The 18092-nt window shown below is 54.9% G+C and overlaps 1 protein-coding gene across 12 annotated transcripts in view; it reads left to right on the top strand.

Annotated features, from left to right (window-relative positions):
* The first annotated feature begins 379 nt into the window (after positions 1–379).
* EBF3 (EBF transcription factor 3) overlaps positions 380–18092 on the top strand; it is a 108139-nt gene continuing 90426 nt past the window's right edge. For 3 of the 12 annotated variants that reach the window (XM_037051223.1, XM_037051222.1, XM_037051211.1), the window contains exons 1-6: positions 381–983; positions 1095–1251; positions 1606–1669; positions 2374–2429; positions 5330–5403; positions 6951–7019. In XM_037051223.1, the coding sequence (XP_036907118.1) occupies positions 850–983; positions 1095–1251; positions 1606–1669; positions 2374–2429; positions 5330–5403; positions 6951–7019 (554 nt within the window). In that variant the 5' untranslated portion in view covers positions 381–849. Of the gene's footprint in view, positions 984–1094; positions 1252–1605; positions 1670–2373; positions 2430–5329; positions 5404–6950; positions 7020–18092 lie in introns of all 12 variants that reach the window. The other 9 variants (XM_037051218.1, XM_037051217.1, XM_037051220.1 and 6 more) reach the window with 5 other exon arrangements.

The following is an 18092-nucleotide window of genomic DNA, read 5'->3' as shown; positions in this document are numbered from 1 at the left end:
CCACGCTGCAATCGTGCACTGGTTGTTTCATTTCAAGATTTATTTGGGCGAGTAGTAACTTCCTTGGCTGCGGGTGGGCGCGAAGAGCCGCAGAGCGTGGCTGGGGGCGGCGGCGGCGGCGGCGCTTGGTGGCGCTTGGTGGCGCTCCGCGGCGCTGGACTGCGGCGGGGCTCGCTGGGCTCGCCGGGCTCGGGCCGGCTCGCGCGCCGTCAGGCAGTCAGTCGGCGAGCGCGGCGGCGGAGGCGAGGGGCGCGGCGAGGGGCGGCCGCTCCCATATATGGCGTAGGCACCGCCCCCCGACGTCACCCTCTGACAGCGCTGCTCCCGGGGGCTTCGAGTTTTGGCTCCCGGGAAAGGGTCCATTCCTCGGGGAGAGAGGGCTGAGTTTTGTGCGCCTCCGTCCGCTGCGCGCGCCGCTCCAGGCCCCGCCGCGCCCCGCCTGCGCCCGGGACTGCGCCGCGGCTCTCACTGCCCCGTTTATTTGTCTTTGGAGCAGGCGGGCCGCGCCAGAAGCGGACGATCCCGCAGTGTCCTGCAGCCGCGGACGCCGCCCGGCTAGGATGACACCACGTTGAGCGCGCCTGCAAACAACAACAACAACAGCAGCAGCGCCTGGCCGCGCGTCCTGCTTCTGCGGCTTCTCCGGAGCGCCGTCACCGCCGGTGCAGCCGCCGGTGCAGCCGCCCCCGCGCCCCCGGCCGTCCGGAGCGCACGGCCGCCGGTGTATGTCGCGCCTGCCCGGGACGGGCTGAAGCCGGCGGCGGGCCGGACCGCAGGCGCCGAGCCCCGAGCGCCGCTGCTCGCGGAAGCGCTTTCGGCCGGGAGCGGCGGCCGCCGCCAGCAGTTTTCATGTTTGGGATCCAGGAGAACATTCCGCGCGGGGGGACGACCATGAAGGAGGAGCCGCTGGGCAGCGGCATGAACCCGGTGCGCTCGTGGATGCACACGGCGGGGGTGGTGGACGCCAACACGGCTGCCCAGAGGTACGTACCGGCCGGCCTCGCGCGCCCCGGCCCGCGCTCCGGCCCCACCGGGTCCCCGAAGCCGGCCGGAGCCGCGCTCCTCAGCGGGCCGCTGTCTCTTTCCTCCCGCAGCGGCGTGGGGCTGGCGCGGGCGCACTTCGAGAAGCAGCCGCCCTCCAACCTCCGGAAATCCAACTTCTTCCACTTCGTGCTCGCGCTCTACGACAGGCAGGGGCAGCCGGTGGAGATCGAGAGGACCGCGTTTGTGGACTTTGTGGAGAAAGAGAAAGTAAGTGCGGGCGCTCAGTCACACCCTCCGTCTTTCTAGAAGCGGGAGGCAGGCGGCGCCCCAACCCGGGGGCCCGGAGAGGCCCCCTCGGCGGCGGGGCGGCTCGGCCAGGCGCCCCAGCCGCCACGTGCGCGGCCAGACCGCCGCGGGCTGGGCGGTTCCTCTGAGCCCCGTACCCGTGCGGGGCCCGGAGGGCGCTGGGCCGCCAGCAGGAAAGTGACATCACCGCGCTGCTCGGAGAGAGGAACCCTGCCCTGCGTGAGGCCGCGGGGCCTCGGTCGTGCCGGGGGACCGAGCGCCGTGGCCGCGCGGACGCCGACCGCACTAAACGCGATTATTTATCGTTACTTTCAGGAGCCCAACAACGAGAAAACCAACAACGGCATTCACTATAAACTCCAGCTGCTGTACAGCAACGGTGAGTGGCCGCTGCCCGCCTCCCCGCCCCTGCCCAGCTCGCTCTCCTTTCCGGAGAAGCTTAAAGGACATAAAGATTTTGAGATTAAAATGACATGGATGTAAACACGAAATCTTCTCGTGGCATAGAAGGAAAACAAAACAGAAACGATCGATAAGTCGATGGCACTTCCCATGATTAACCGGTGGGGCTTGAAGTAGAAAGTAGAAAGCGGATCGATCGAGGCTCCAGCTGAACATCACTTTTAAGTGACTTTTTTCAATTTTGCAAATTAATGTTAATTATTGAGATGGGGGTGGCTCTGGAAGCCAGGCATAACTTACTTCCTGGGTTCGAGATTTTAAAAAATCCTCGAGAGACGTTAGAAAGAGTTCAGACTCTGCTTCATGTCTTGCTTTCTGTTTTCTAAAAATAAATGACCACACAGGCCCACCGGCGGGGCGGCCAGGCCTGCTCCCAGCCGCACACACTTTCTTGCACCTTGCAGGGCAAACCCTGAGAGTCTTAAGGTCCTTAATTAAGAAAAGAAAAAAAATACAGCACGCAGTGATGGGGGTTCTCTGGCTCGCCTGTTAAAGGGCATGCCTGGGTTTTGCTGCATCACGAGGCTGCAGCCCCGGGCCCCAGACTTCCTGTGCCCGGTGCCCTTGCTCAAACCCTGATGAGAACCTGTCTCTGTTTTTTTTTTTCCCCCCCCCCCCCAGGAGTCAGAACGGAGCAGGACCTGTATGTTCGCCTCATAGATTCAATGACCAAACAGGTGAGAAAGTTTAAACCTCGACTCAGATTTTTCAGTGCTGGGGCTGCCCGGCCGGAGACGGACAGACAGACAAATGGATCTCCTGCTTTTGTTTCGCACTTAGTTTCCTTGACGTGTTAATGAGAATTCCACATTTACTGGAATAAATGAAGGGACTGGCAAAATAGTTTGTTGTCATAGAACAGGACAGATAATGCTTTATTAAATGGCTTGTGATTGGACTCAAGTTCTCTCTTAATTAATTATGGTAATTAATATTTGACAGAAAAATTTCAAGATGCCCCCTTCCGTATGTTTTTGAATGTTTTTTTCTTTCTCCTTGGAATCATTTCATTGGTTTTCTTTTTTTCTATAACAATGGCAACTCCTTTCCAAAGCCCGTTGAGCGGGGCTTGATTAGTTCATTTTTCTCCTATCCCGAGTGAGGGTCTGGTACCACGAGACGCTTATTTGGATTTAAAAGTTAAATGTGTTGGGGTGAAAAGTCACCTTGTTCTCCTCTAGTCCGTCTTCACCTCTCGGCCCCCCATCTCCATAATTCAAACTCTGATCTCCAGGGGTCACCCCAACCCGCCCGCGCTCAGGGAGCGGCTCCGGTTGCCTCTCTCACTCTCTGTCAACCCTTGTAAATAACATAATTACAAGCAGTTCCTTATTAAATTATTTAACCTGTCTTGGTCAACTTTCCCGAGGATAACCGCGGCTCTCGGCGATGCCGTTGAGGGCAGGAAAGCGCTTTCTGGCTTTCTGGCACTGTGCAGCCTCCGGCGGGTTTTGTGCTGGGTGGTACGTCGCCGTTCGGTTGCTTTACAGAATTTTTTCCTCCTTTTCTAAAAAATAGAGGGTTGGGGGAGGGGAATGTCCAACGGGCAAATTAAATCCACTCGGCACAGATTGATTTAAAATATACTTCCAAGCTGGGCTTGCAGGCTTGGAGGAGAAAGTGGCGTCCGCCTCTCTGAGGCGAACTTTAAGAGCGAGAAAGCCAGCCCCTCCACGCTTCCTGCAGCCCAGCACGCATGCCTCCCGCCCGGCAGGCAGGCAGCTTTCCGATTTTCCTTCCCCTTTGGAAAGTTTGTCCTCGCCTAGGCAACGAGTGTGGTAGGTTTTAATGTCTCGGCGGGAACACGGGGTGGTTTTCTCGGAGAGTAAAACAGACCTGACAGGTAAACTGCGCTTTTTTCTGACAAAGATGGGCTGTGTGCCCTTCGGTAATTATTTCCCTTGGATTCAGAGAAGCCTGTGGGAGCCAGGTTGCTCTGTGACAGGGGCTTTTATTTCTTTGTATGTAAGGGCTGATGTTTTCGGGGAATCGCTGTCGTGTAATTAGTGGTTCATGCAGGCAGCTCTAAGTCTCCTTGTGGCACAGGGAGGAGGGTTTGTTTCAAGTTCACTTTTATTGTTCATTTAGCCACGGACCTTTGCAGTATAAACAGGGCTGAAAATAAAGGCATTTAATCTCCTCTCGCTGACGGGGATTGGGAGGGAAAAGGGAAAGAAATAGCCCAGTAACTGATCAAAGAGTCAATGGCGCTGAACCGACAGTTTATGGATTTCTGTTTGTGCTACAAAATAAAAAATAAATCAAATATAAATACGGGGCTCCATCGGAAGACAAGCGTGCTCTCGGAAGCGCTGGTGCCAGCCGCCCACCCTGCAGCCCCAGGCGGCCTCTGGCCTGCGGTGACTCTGAGGTCGGGAGCCCCGAGGAGGGGGGCTGTGGCAAAGGGGGTCCGGGGACCCTGCCCTCTGGGAAGAGGGCAGCCCGGCTTCCTCGGGAAAGGACTCTGTCCACCTGGAAGTGGCGGAGGGCGTCAGAAGTGCCCGAGGAGGTTGGAAGTAATTTCCAGATAATTTTTTGAAGGGGGGGCGGGAACTGGAGAGGGGGGACCCTCCCCCTTCCATGGAATTTTCTGCCGGGAACGTGTGGCTCCCGCCCCCGCCCCCTGCCTCTCCTCCGGTGGCCTCTCCCCTTCTTTTTCTTTTCTCCTCTTTTCTTTTTCTTCCTTTTTTTTTTTTTTTTGAGTGGGCATCGGCTCGGGTCCGGCGCGGAGCGGGGTGCGCGCGGTGGCGAGCGCACCTAGGGCTGCGCACCATCTGGCGAAGCCTCTGCTCAAAACCCACCCGAGCGTGTGCGCAGACACTGCCTTTTTACCCGAGAAAAATTATTGTTAGCAGTTTCAAAATAAACACCAGATTGGCTGTTAGCACTTTCTTTCCCAATATCATCCAGCGAGGAGCACGTGGCCGCGCGGGGCCGGCGCCCCCGGCCGCCTGAGGAGTGTCCGCGAGGCCTGGGCCTGCCGCGGCCACGTGCGACTGCTGCTGACCGGCTCCAGGGCCGCCTGCGGTCTGCAGAGCCTGGCGTGTCCCGGCTGGTAGGCCGCCTGCGGACTCTAGGCGGCGGCGGGGCCCGCCGGGCAGTCCACCGCTGGTACCTGGGCTGGAACGCGCCCTCCTTGCTGGAGCCCAGGGAGCGCGCAGGGCGGGCGCGGCCGTAGCCTGGCCATTGCTGCTGCTTTAGTCTCAGCGTGTTCTCAGGGGTCTCTCCCGACACGCACTTTGGAGCCCGGATCAGACAATGGCCCGAGCAGTGGTGCGGGCAGCCCGGTGTGCCAGGGGTCGGTGCCAGTGCGCCCTAGCTCCCTGTGTCCTGGTCTTGCCCCAGCCCACAAGGCCCGCGTCCTCCCAGCCGAGGGCCCCGTGCAGGCTCGGAGGGCGCCCGGGAGAAGAGGCGGCCTTGGCCCAGCCCGGCTCCGGGCGACCCGGCGGGAGCGTAGCATGGCTGGGCCGCGCCGCCTCCCCTGCCGGCCTTGCACCTGCCGCCCCGCGAGGCCTGGTCGACCGGACGCCAAAGCCGGGGTGCCGCTTAACCTCCGTCTCTGCTTGTCCCCGCTCAGGCCATCGTCTACGAGGGCCAGGACAAGAACCCGGAGATGTGCCGCGTGCTGCTGACCCACGAGATCATGTGCAGGTGAGCGGAGGGCGGGTGGGCGGCGGGCAGGCGGGGGCCTCGGCGCCAGCTGCGGCTACAAAGGACGCCGCGCCCTGGCGCCGCCAGCCCGCTCGGCTTCGGGATGGGCTTCGATTGAAATGTAATCGGCCGGCCGAAAGCCGCAGCCTAAGAGCCCGGATCACTCCCCCCGTGACCAGGGTCCCCGCCACCGGCTGCTCACGGAGCGGATAAATGTGTGGGCGGTGTCGCTGCGGTGTCCTGGGGGCTGAGGAGCCAGGGATCGCTGGAGTCCCTCGGTCACCCTCTTCTGCAGCGCCCCGCGTCCGAGCCGCGCAGCCGGCTGCTGCTGGGAGAAGGATACGCCTCCGTTCTCCCGGCGGCGCCGCGGGCGCGAGCGCGAGGGCTGGACCGGGAGTGCGCCCCCAGCTAACCTTCTCCCCGGGGCAGCCAGACGCCCTTCCCCGAGATCTCTGTCGGAAGAGCCATCTCCCACCTGTTTTTTCCTAACTACCACCAGAGTTTCACCCCGACACGGCCCATAAAAATGCGTCATTGACTTTGCATGTGCGGCCTGTGAAACGTCGTCGCGAGGAGGAACAAGGACCTGCTTTGCAGGCGCGGGCGACGGTGGCGGGCGCGGGCTCGGCGGGGCAGGCTGTGCCTGGCTGCGGAGCCCGCTGCCTGAACGCCGTTTCTGAGCAGACATATTGTTACAGCACTAATATACAAAAGCTGACTTTTTCTCATATCAGGTAATAAATATAAATTACAACCAATAAAGTGGAATTTCTTTATTATCCACTTCTGCATGTTCTGCAATTAACACAAAAAGCGCACAGATGTGATTTAGGCTGTGAGTGGAAGACTGTAGACTTTCTTTAATCACTTTAGCTGTCAGCTTTAAAGGGCTTTATATACTTTGCCTACCATATGGTGTTAATTTAGCTAATTTAGACATGTAACCATTATACAAGTATGCTTTTTTAAAATGCAAGAAGCATAACATTTTTGTTTCATTTCTGCTTTAATTAAAGTTTCAATAACAGAGTTAAGGTGGGCTTAGAGGAGAGACAAAAGAAGTTTCTGATAGATGGATGCGTGCTTTTGTGGTTCTAATTAATAAATGCCCAAAAGAAATATTGGCTGAAGGTGGCATCGTGCGTCTTTCCCCAGAAATAACAGCTTGACAATTAGAGGTAAACAAAAGCAGAGGCTGTGAGAAGCTATTCCCCCGCCTCCCGCCCCCCTTCTCAGTTCACTGCAAAGACAAACACCTACAACGTGTCCTCCGTCTTGGAGCGTCACCCTGCAGCCGGTCGCGCCGGCGCCCTCCTCCTAGGAGGGGATTTGTCCAGCCCTGCTCCTTCCGTGGGGTAGAAAGTTACACCCCAAGTTTAGCCAGAGCGCACGTGAGCTCTTCGGGTTTCAGTGTGCCGCGTGGCCTGGGCAGGGTCACTTGTTTTGTTGACACCGGCCTCTCTCCTGTCAGACTTAAAAAAAAATGACCAGTCAGGCATGAAAGCATGAAATGTGTATTAAAACCACTGTTCCCCATTGCTCCACAGCCGGTGCTGTGACAAGAAAAGCTGTGGCAATCGAAACGAGACACCCTCAGACCCTGTAATCATTGACAGGTAAGGATGACTTCTTTCTTTTTTCAAAACCGAACCGCGGCACCAGCCACAGCCTTCGCCCTGACTCTGGTTCCCCGTGGCTGCCTGGCGCGGGGGCTGGGGCTGGCCCTGCACACCGCGCCGCGTTTGTTGTCCGCCTGTGTTACCACGCACAGGTGGGTTGACTTGGAAACCTGGAGGCTGGCTCTGTGGGGATTCGGTAATTGCTTCCCAGTTGTCAGGGGAAGCGGCTTCATCTGCCACCGCTCTCGCTGTGAGGAGCACTTTATGCCTAGAGAGTTCCTGGCTTTAAACCCAGAGATATGTCATAAAGTGCTTTTTGCTAATTTGTTAACAAGTATTTCATTTTGACGTTATTTTTATCTCGGATGGGAGCTGACGTGGAGACTTGGGCGGTGCTGCAGTTGTCATTGTTGCCCAGTGTTAGAATGAATTTAATCTGCTCTCAATTAGTTACAAAATGTCTCCTAATTTTTTTCCAATTGTGGCTGTCGTTTTGTGTCAAGTAGCAAATATGTAACTAACAAACCAAAGTTGTTATAATTGAAACTAATTACACATGCTGGTTACATTTTCCAACATTAATTTCCATAACGAGATGAGCCGTATGCATTCTTTACGTTTGCTGCCCTTCCTCGTCTCGCTATTTATCACGCTCCTTGGGCCCCATCACGGCCTTTGAACCTGCTGCTCGTGGGTCCTAACCGTGTTTCCATGGGCTTGGTGTTGCTGTGGTTGAGACAACAGGAACACCACACTCACCCCCATGGCCGGGTGTCTGCGGCCTGGACGGGGAGGGTCTCTTTTTTCCCAACAGAGGGTAACCGCAGCAGAAGGCTGGGGCGGGATGGGCTGCGGGTCTGCAAAGGGGCACCCACCTCGGATACGTGCTGGGCGTGCACACGTGACCTGGTTCCGTGAAGCACGGGTTTAGCCTGTTCTGAAGAGGGGCTGGGTTTCAGCTGCTTTCATTGCAAAGTTGTCTTTTGATCGTGAACTTTGCTGTCCAGCGTCTGAAAAATTAAACCCGGAAAACTCCCTGAGTTAAGCCTGAAGAAATCCGCGCCACCAGTGGGGAGAAATGCTAATGTGGAACTAGCTGGAATGGCTGTTTGCTTAGTGGGGAATGCTCGGTATCTGACAGAAGGACTGCTCTCTGATCAGTAATCAAATAGGGCTGCCCAGTTGTGACCGTCACTCAGCCAGCGAGGACACGCTCCACACTTTCTAGACCTCCGACTAAAAAAAGAAATCAATAGCATTATATTTGTCTTTAGTGTGGTGGCTGCGGGGATCTCCCAGGGCCGGTTTGTTGTCTGGTCCCTGCATTTATTTTGTTTTCGTGATTGGCCAGAAGTGTGTGAACAGCCCGGGAACCTTGTCTGGCTGGAAGACGCTGGGAGAGGCGGCGTGCGCTTGCTCGCGATGCAGGGCTAGGAAGTGTGTCCTCTCGTGGGTTGTCTTCCATTTGTGACGTGGGTGCCTTTGAAAAGATGACTTGTTTTTAAACAGCGAGGTGTTCGGCGCGCACAGTCATCGGGCAGCCGTGTTGATTCGACCCGCGTGTCGCAGAGGCTGCGCTTTCCCCTCAAAATCACGTCGGGTTTGGGTGACAGTCCGTCATTTATTGACTGTTAACACCGAGTAATCTTTAGCGCTCAGTTTTTTGCCACACTGGCGCAGTAGGTATCTTCTCTACCTATGCAGAAACAGACTCGTTAATTCTTGTCGGAGTGAACGCGCTCTTATCTTCGGTTAATTAAAACGTGTGCCCAGATCGCCGAACCCTCTCTAACCGAAGGGAAGTGGGGGAGCATCTGGTATTCTATGGGCACGAGAGGAAGGGAAACCATAGAGACATTCGGTTAGTGGGTTTACCGAGTTTGTTGGGGGAAGGAGGACTTTGGTCCGGTGTGTGCCTGGCACAGAGGCATGGGGGTCTTAAGTATTGATGAGAAACCTGCCTCTAAAGTCAAAGATAGGACGATTTTATAGGAATTCTAATCGCCTCTCATGCCAGGGATGTCGAGGTAAGGGTGGTTTTGTGCGGTGACTAGTCGGGTGTGCACTCTGCCATCGTCGAGAGAGCTGTCACTTGTAATGACGAAGTACTGTTCACATTTGGTTGCTCGGTGAAAACCCGTGTGTTCTGCCTGCACCGGCGGCGCCGTCTTCAGGACAAGGCACGTATCTGGTGTGTGTGTGTGGGGGGGGGGGCGGGGGGGCGCATGAAGAATCTAGTGTTCACTCTGGCAAGTTGTGTGAGTCGGAGAAAGAAGGGTTACGGGTGGAGGGGCCGTCTTCCGAGAGAGATGCAGCTGTTTGCGACAGAGGCCCCGTCTCCCCTCCGGGATGAGAATCGTTTCTGCGGGGAGAGACGTTGCCTCCTGACATCGGTGGCTCACGCGGAGTGTCGCACCGGACGGGCGGCCAGCCTCCAGGTCCTCCTCAGCGCTGTCATTGCTTGGTTAGTTGGCTGAAAAAAGAATTATCTACAACGTGCTTCACTGGCTCCTGGTGGCCTTTGGACGCGTTTAGCAGTTTCTGACCGGATAAGGCATATTTGTCCTCAGGATATAAACCAATGATTCCAACCTGAATTGAGATCAATGGGCCCACACTGGTCCCAGCCCACACCGAGCCCACTTCTCGGCCGTGAGGACAGAGAGGGCAGCTCCCCGCTCTGGCAGGCAAATCACATTCTGTGGACTCTGACGCCTTAAATCAATTAATTACACAATTTAGTTCGGTTATCTTTCACGAGCATTAACTACTCCTGAACAGCGTGGAAGACCCTCAGAGTTACGAAGGGGGGACGTGAGGGGTTCTGCATTAAGAAACCCTTGTATTGTGAAGGTTTCACTTACCTTAGCTGTTTCCTTCCTCGTAAAACAATGCTAGAGAAACCATCTTTTATAGCTCCGCAAATAGAATTATACTGCAGTGCATTTAAAAGAATGTGACGACTTCTGGGGTGAAGGAGCAACCCAACACCGTGAAGCAGGAGCCGTGTCAGTAGAGAGCCACTATGGTGGAGAGCGTGTGCGTGGACTGTAGCGGCCTGCAGAGAGCCCGGAACAAGGGGGCACCCGGGTGTCCACACCATGCACCCCCCCACATACATGCTCGTGTGTACGCGCGCACACACACACACGTCACGTTTTATGGTATTGCTGAAAAGGACGGGGTATCATTTTCCTCGTGAAATAATGTTTTCTGGGAAAACACAAAAGCAGATGGTCTTCATTAGGAACACCCATTGTCCACACAGCCCGACTATGAACAGATAAATCTCTCCTGTTTCGCCCGTGCATTCCAAGGGCTGTGAATGATTACAGGATGTCGGTGTAGCCGCTAAACCAAAACCACACTTCGGCTGTCGTCCTCCCGTGCCATCCCATCCTGGGGTGTCACCTGAGGCCCTGCGGACATGCTCTTACCTCCACTGCTGCCTGGCCGAGTGGACCAGGGCCCAGGGTCCAACGGTCACAACTGGGTGGGCGAGGGCTGTGGGTGCCGGGACGTCCGGGAGGGCCGGTCCTACGTGGCCCCACACAGCACCCGGAGGGAGCGTGCGCGGCAGGGCGGTTCCAGATGGCAGGGTCTCCGGCGGCCCGCGCTCGGGCATCCCCGTGGCGGCCGGCCCCCTCCCTGGCGAGTCTGGCATCAGGCTGTGGAGTTCGGGAGACTTGTCATTCCGAGTCTGTCCTACTTTCCTGTCTGGAAGCCAGACATCTGTTTATCCCATTTTCTTTCATACGGAGTTCGGAGCGGCTGGAGTTGGGGAGGGGAGCGAAGTTTGTCATATTTAACAGCTGCTACAAAGTATCAGCCCTGTGGGCGCTGAGCGTGCTTTTCAGCCGACCTCAGATTTCTGCACAGACCTGACTCGGGACTGCAGAGCCACACTATTTACTTAACCTCCCATTGTCTGCGATCTCACGGGCTTCCTCGAGCCCAAACCCGGGCCACCCCGGCCCCGCACGCCCGCGGCCCCAAAGCCGGGCTCCTGCATCCACAAGTTTGGGGTTTACACCTTTAAGTGATTGCAGCCCGGTAGCTGAAGACCGATTGGAGATTTTCTTTCTTTCTCTCTCCCCCCACCCCCTTTTTTTTTTTAGTCAACAGTGTTTCCTTTCACTTCCTGTCACAAAGGTCAAAGAGAGCGACCTTTGCTGGCGGTCCTCCCCGCTGAATTATTCATAGCATTGACTTTTTGTCAGTGCACACAGTTGTGCTCTGGGACGTTTTATTCATTTACCTCATTTAAAGCGCCTTTCTGCACCTGTTCAAGTATTAATATCCTGTAATTTGGGCCTAATGCCGATTTTGCTGAGCACTCATTATATTTTTTATTAGCTATATTTCCAAACGATTATGTATGATTATTGCCGAGCCTTACCAACAGCACCGGGTTATTCCCCAGCCCTTACATCTTCTTGTCAGGTTGTTTTCAGAAGCAAGGAGGATAAACATTTGACCAGTCCCCATGTTTTCATTCCACTCCATCTCCGAGCACAGAACTTAAAGCTTCCTCCCTCATGGCTTTGCACGGGCGTGATTAAATCCACCTCCGAGGGAGCTGTACAAATGCCAGCATTTATAAGGTCAACGCTTTTGTTAAAAATGCTATGTAAATGAGGATCTGCAAAAAGGGACATTAAATAAAATTAAATTCATTGTCTTCTTTAATGTCATTTACATTTTGGCTAAGCCCCGGGTCTGTCAAGGAGGATTTTAAAAATATTTTTAATTACACACCATTTAGCGATCCAAGGCGTTCTGTTGGGCAGCGTTTGGAGAACCTGCAGCCGGGAGACTGTTTATTAACTTCTTCCACCGTAGCTCGTCGTTGCATCTGCACAGCGCGGCGGAAACAGCACAGTTTGGTGTTCGTTTTCCCTTCTCGGTTTCCTTAAAGGTGTGAATATAATCGCCAGCCGGTGGGCCTCGGCGTCCCGGAGTCCCCCACTTGGTGCTGGCTCTGTGTGTGAGACGCTCTTTGGTTCGGGCTTTGTTTTAATACATCGGGACTTCAGTGAAGGGAAAATATTGGCTAGAGAGTCGGCCGTCTGAAAGCGCACTTTGGATGAATGGACGTGGCTACAAAGAATCGGATTTTGCCTGGCACCGGCCCCGCTGGCGCCGCGCTCAGGTGTGAATGGCTGTTTTATTCCCTGGCACGCCAGTGCAGAGAGGCAAAAAGTTCACCGCGCTCATTCATCCTCTGGCCATTTTTTTTTCCATAAACTTCTGAAAATAAACAGAAAAGGAAGAGCTGTGTTATTGAGTCACAATGCCCGGCTTTCATTTACATAGGGAGATACCAGAAGCAGTTTCCGCGCCTCTCTTCCCGACAGTCCCGGGGACGGAGTCTGCAGCCCCCACGCTAACTAAGGCTGTGTGCTGACCGTCCCCGGTGCCACAGGGAGTGGGACCGGGGCCAGGGCCATGGCCACGGCCAGGCCCGGAGCCCGCGCCTCTACTCCAGGCCTGCAGAGATTTACGGTGGCCTGGCCTGGGGAAGGGCTCCTCGGCCAGGCCCATGCAAAGCTGGGTTTTAAACAAGCCACACACCCGTAATAACTTCCGCAGCACGGTGCAGCCCTCTGGCTCCCGCGCGCCTGTGCAGGGGAAGCCTCCTCCGAGCTGCCGTGCAGGCAGCCGGGTGTGGATGGGCAGGGGCGGGGGAGGGCTGGAAGCCCGGCTGTCAGAAGCTATAGTCCAGGAGGGATGTTGATGCAAGCCATCCCGCGCCTCTGCGGCGGCCTTATCAGGTGAAGAGCAACGATATTGCCAGTGCCTGTAATTGTGTTAGGATGGCTGGGATGAATTGGATTACCTTATGGAAAGCCGCCCAAACTCAGGGTTCTGGTACGCATGCTTACAGGAAGCAGATAATTACTCTCTGTGCACCAGGAGATAATTGGCTGGCCGGGCCTCCTCTGCCTCCCAGGAAGGGGCCACGCTGGCCTGGGCAGAGCGTTCGGGACCGGGTCCTCGGGGTCCCGAGGTAGCCTGCCCCCGATGCTGTAATTTTTGGTTACTTTTCAAAGGTGGTGAATAATTTATCAGAATTCAAACTAACAGTGGCAACAGGAGGCCCGTTGGAGGAGATAAGGATTCCAGCCTCTAATGATGGAAATTGTCGTGGCAGACAGGAAGTGATTGACAAGCCGGGGTACAGGAAGTGAAAACTCCCGGAGCTTAACCTGCACTTGGCAAAGCTTCCAGGGCTCACACTCGGGGAAAACGAAAACCGTTCACTCCGCCAGCTTGCAGAACACCGGCTCCTGGTGTGTTTATCTTCCTAGCAAAGCTCCCCACAATGTTTGTCGTTGAAACTCTGTAGAATGAGACATTATGCTGCTATTATTAATGCTTTAAAATAAAAATATGGCTATAATTTAGAAAAATAAGCAGAGGAATTTTGTGTGTCAAGGGTTTTTTGGTGGTATTTTATAAGCCCCTTAGACTTTGGGGTTCATTAAATGGTGGAGAAAACTGCTCTCAAAACTATTTATTCAGAAAACAGCCAGGCACATCTGTCATTATAATAAAGGCTATCAATTGGCGAACAATTTGACGAAGAGCATGGTGGGGGGGCTGGTCATGGGCAAGCTCCCATCTCGGTTGTTTTCGAATCGCTTGGTTCCCTTTCCCTTGAAAAACAAAACAGATGAAAAATATCCCTGTGCAGTTCTCCGGCTGGAAGTCGCTCAGCTAGAAAATGCCCGCGTGCCTGCCGGCCGCTGGCCAGCCGGCCAGGGACCAGCAGCATCTGTAAGCTGCAGAGCGGGGCCGAGCCTTCCCGGTCCCTCCCGAGGAAATGAGTTTAACATGTGGGGAAAGCAGGCGCTCCCGCCTGCACTGCGGTGGGACGCAGAGCCCAGGCCCGCGGCGGAAGGAGTCGGCTCCAGCCTGTCTCTGCTGGGTGTGCAGGGAGTGCACATCTGGGGAGGAGCCTCCAGTGCCCCCCAGCCCCCGCCCCCTCCTCCCCTTGCCTATCTCCCCCGACCTTCCCAACCCCAGCAGAAAGCAGTTGGAGGCAGGATGCCATGTTGTGTCGACCAGGCGGAATTTGGGCCGTGTGGAAGGCCCTACAAACGTTCGCCCCCGCAGTGACGAATTCCCACGGGCGGCCGCCCCCCGGGGAAAACCTTCAACAAGCCTCCATGCAAAACCGTGCCCACCCCCACCCCTGCTGCACATGTCCACCGAAAGGGAACGATTTCACCAAAATGGCCAGTGTGGAGGCGACGGAGTCCCTGAGAAACAGGTCTGGAGCCTGCACCTGGTCTGTGGCCACTTGAGGGTGACGTGTGCCAGTGCCGTGGAGGGCAGCCCACCTTCCAGAGGTGTGCCCAGGAGGCCGAGTGGTGGAGGGGGCCCTTTTATGTTAAAAAGCACCCAGCAAAGCCGCTTGGCGCCCAGGAGGGGCCAGGGATGCACCTCTGCCGTCCTGCTGAGGAAGGGTTCTTCCCAGAGGAACCTAAGATTTCCCAAACCTTGGGCTCAGGGGGTGTGGCCGGCAGGTTGCGAGATGCTGCCCTGAGAGGTGCGTGCGTGTGGCTGCCACGGCTCCGAACTTCCGAAGCGTGACATCCCAGCCAGGCTGAGAGACGCAGATGGGGGCTGGGGAGCCGGCGGCCGCAGAGCAGCGAGGTTAAAGCCACACCGGGGTCAGGACACACCGCCCCAGCTTTGCACTGTGTCCTTCTGCATTTGGTGTGGATGCCAGGGGGCCCTGGTGATGCTTTTTACAACAGAAAGATCAATGGGCTCTGTTTGGGGAGCAGTTTCAGGTTTACAGCAACAGGAGCAGAAAGTCCCTGCATCACCCCCCCGCCCCCCCCTACGCACTCTTTTCTGTGTTAGTGGCAGCCTGTGTTAGCGACACAGTGTTACAATGGATGAACCCGCATCGATACATGGTGATGAACTAAGTCGCTACTTTGCATCAGGTTCACTGTGGGTGTTGTGCGTCCTCCCAGTTTTGACAAATGCGTGGTGACACGTATCTGCCCTTTCAGACCATGCATAGAAGCTTCGCTGCCCTAACTGTCCTCCGCACGCTGCCCACTTAAAGGCCCACCACCCCCTCCCCGCCGCCAGCGCTGATGTCTCTACTATCTGTGTAGTTGTGTCTTTTCCAGAACACCATGAACTTGGAATGCTGCGGCGTGCGGCCCTTTCGGATGGGCTCCTGTCACCCAGCAGTGTGCATGGAAGGCTCTTCCATGTGTTTTGGGGGCCTTCGTGGCCACTGACGATACTTTCTGAATTTCAGGGTTTATTTTCCCTTCTTAAAGGTTTCTGAGCAGGGTTTCTCCTCCATTTAATGTCTTGGTGGTGTTACAGTAAAGTCCTTTACCCCTGAGCTTATCACAGTTTACAGAGTTCTCACCCTTGGGTGTTGTCTGTAGGCTCCTCGTGGCTTTGGGGGGTTGCCGTGCCCCACCCCATTTTCCCCTCCTAAAGCAGCTAGCTCCTTTGCATGGAAATGAAAACATTTGAACCGTTTACCAAAAATTTAGCTAAGCGGTATGGTTCATGTTTGCTTATCATCAGGGTTTTTCCCAAAGAATACTTTTTTTAGGATGTTTAAGGAGCACAGGCCGTGGAGGGAGCTTCGTGAAGTCACTGAGAGGGTGGTTCGGCCATGCTGCGGTGTGAAGGCAGAATGAATCGTGCGTTCGGTATAGTGCTGGCTTTTTTTTTTGGTTTAATAAATTAAACTACAAATTTTCCTAATTGCCAAACAAAATGTTAGGCCAGCTTCAGCCATTGCGGACAGTAAAACACAACATAAAACCTGCTGAGAGTTATATGTGGTATTTAATATGAGCCAGAGTAACGCACGGGTTTTTATGGTTAAGTATGAATTCACACCCACAACATTTGTTTCACATTAGGGAAGGTTTGTAAATCAGGCCAGTGTGCGGGGATGGGGTGGTCCCAGCAGCCTCTCCGTGTCCGTCCTTCCCGATGCCGGGTGATTGGAGACGCTGCCGAAGGGGCTTCCCCGTTCATTTCCATCTTCTCAACAAAGCGGTGTGTCCTCTGACACCAGAGAGATTGGGCCAGGGAAGAAAAGGGGCTTGGCTCGTCCCCACCGGCTGAGGTCAGTGGCCCGTCCCGGCCACTGCGCGGGGGCCATCAGTTACCAAGACTCAGGCTGTCCATGGGTCCTTGGCTGGCGAGCGCCCCGGGGACAGGCGGGAAGGATCTGGGAGAGTGCTTTCAGGGAGAAAAAATGGCAATAACTATCATTTGTTAAATTTGACAGGCAGGTTCTAAACATAACAGCCCTTTCTCCAAAGATCATGATGTCGAACAAATAAATGAGTTATGCAAGTTAATACACGGCTGGCTTCCCCGTCCAGAGGTTCGTCTTAGTGCCGTTCAAAAGTAGACCCTCCTCTGCACCCCCACCAGCAGATGCCCGAGTTCCCCCACCCACTCTTGTGGGTCCTCCCGAAATCTTCTGTGCTGGACTCACTGCTCCCACAAAATGCCATGTGCCAATGGCTGTTGAAGAAAAAACCCCCGCAGTGGAAGCAAACTCGCCTGGGTCCAGGGCGAGATGGACAAGCGGCGATGCTTCCCAGTTTTGAAAGGGCTTCCGTGCACAGTCGTGAGCAAAGCAAGGTGCACAAGTGCCTTTTCACTTTAAAGAAAAAGTGATCTGCCTGCTACGAGTGTTGCGGTCAGGAGCGCGTTTGCTGGGCTTGGGGTGTTTGTCATGACAAGTGACTGCTGCTGATGTTTCCTGAGACCCCATTATAATTATTCCCAGCAATTATAGCATCCAGAACCCCATTCCAGCCCAAACACATTTGTTCCCATTTATTAGACTGCGAGCAGTAACTAATTTACATTGTTTCAGAGTTGTGCGTTATGGTAATTTATTGCGTGCGCTGGGGTCACCCAGAGTTGACCAGTCGGCAGGGCGGACCCGCGAGGGGAGGGACGGAGGGCCTGCAAGCGTGAGGCCTGTGGAGCCGGGGGCATGGGATTTGAAAACTGCTACGGCCTTTTTAATCATGTTTTGATTTATTCTCTGTTACATTACTTGCTCTACTCTTGCTCCCTCTCTGTTTTTTAACAAATCAGAGCCTGGAAAGGATTTTTTTTTTTTTTTTTTTTTTGCAAGGAAATGGAAGCGATATCTTCTAACGAGTGGAAACTTTTACTAATGCCCTGAATAAAATATTTGTCAGCGGCCTCCACTAAAACGTAAAAGCGCTCCGCAGAGGAAACAATGCCTTAACTGTTCCCTCCCCGCCGTAGCAGGTTTCGTTATCAAGTTGAGGAAAAAGGCTTGTTTGGGCGAAAATAATGATCATAAATAGAGCTGTACAGCGGGGCCGAGGGGGCCGGTGACAGTGTCTGCTATCAGGACCTGCAATTCCAAGGAAATATGAGTGTTCTGATCCAGGGAAGCAGTAATTATCTTTTTGTGAAGAATGTACAGCGGGGCCGGGTGATGAATTGATCGCAGATTGGAAGCGTGGTTTCACTGTCGCGTACAGAGATAAGAAGGAGCTCCGGGACCGCTCACCGCTTCTGCTAGTTCACAGCCAGCCAGTTTATTAGCGCAAATCCCAAATGTTTAGTAAACTCATTAGGTTCCATCTCATGCTAATTTATCATCATAGACGGAACCCCAGCGGCGGAGGCCGGAGGACCACGCCGAGTCCACACGACTCGAGGAGCCTTCCGATCCATCACTTCCGCAGCGACACCTTCCCCGGCCTCAGTGATCCACCTGGCTAGGTCCCGCGATCCGTTAGGGTCCTCGGAGTGCCCCCCCATGCTTGTCTGAAAGGTTAGGGAGTCCTGTGCAGCCTGACCCGGGGCCACCTTTGCCGCCCCAACCGTTTCTTGCCTCTTCCTCTACCTCCCAGCCACCCCTTGCCCTCCCCTGTCCTCCCCTCCCCTCCCCTCCCCTCTTCTCTTTTCCCTTTTCCTTTTCCAATCCAGTCACAGAGTCGAATTCAGAGAATTTCCTTGCAAAATCAGTTTACCAAGAAATGCATCATGGTACATAAATGTCAAGTACAGTTTATT

The sequence above is a fragment of the Sturnira hondurensis genome, unplaced genomic scaffold, assembly GCF_014824575.4.
Source record: "Sturnira hondurensis isolate 20B ecotype Veracruz unplaced genomic scaffold, ASM1482457v3 Scaffold0007208, whole genome shotgun sequence".
In the NCBI taxonomy this organism is placed as follows: domain Eukaryota; kingdom Metazoa; phylum Chordata; class Mammalia; order Chiroptera; family Phyllostomidae; genus Sturnira; species Sturnira hondurensis.
The sequence above is the reverse complement of the archived record's forward strand: the minus strand, read 5'-3'. Positions and strand labels throughout refer to the sequence as shown.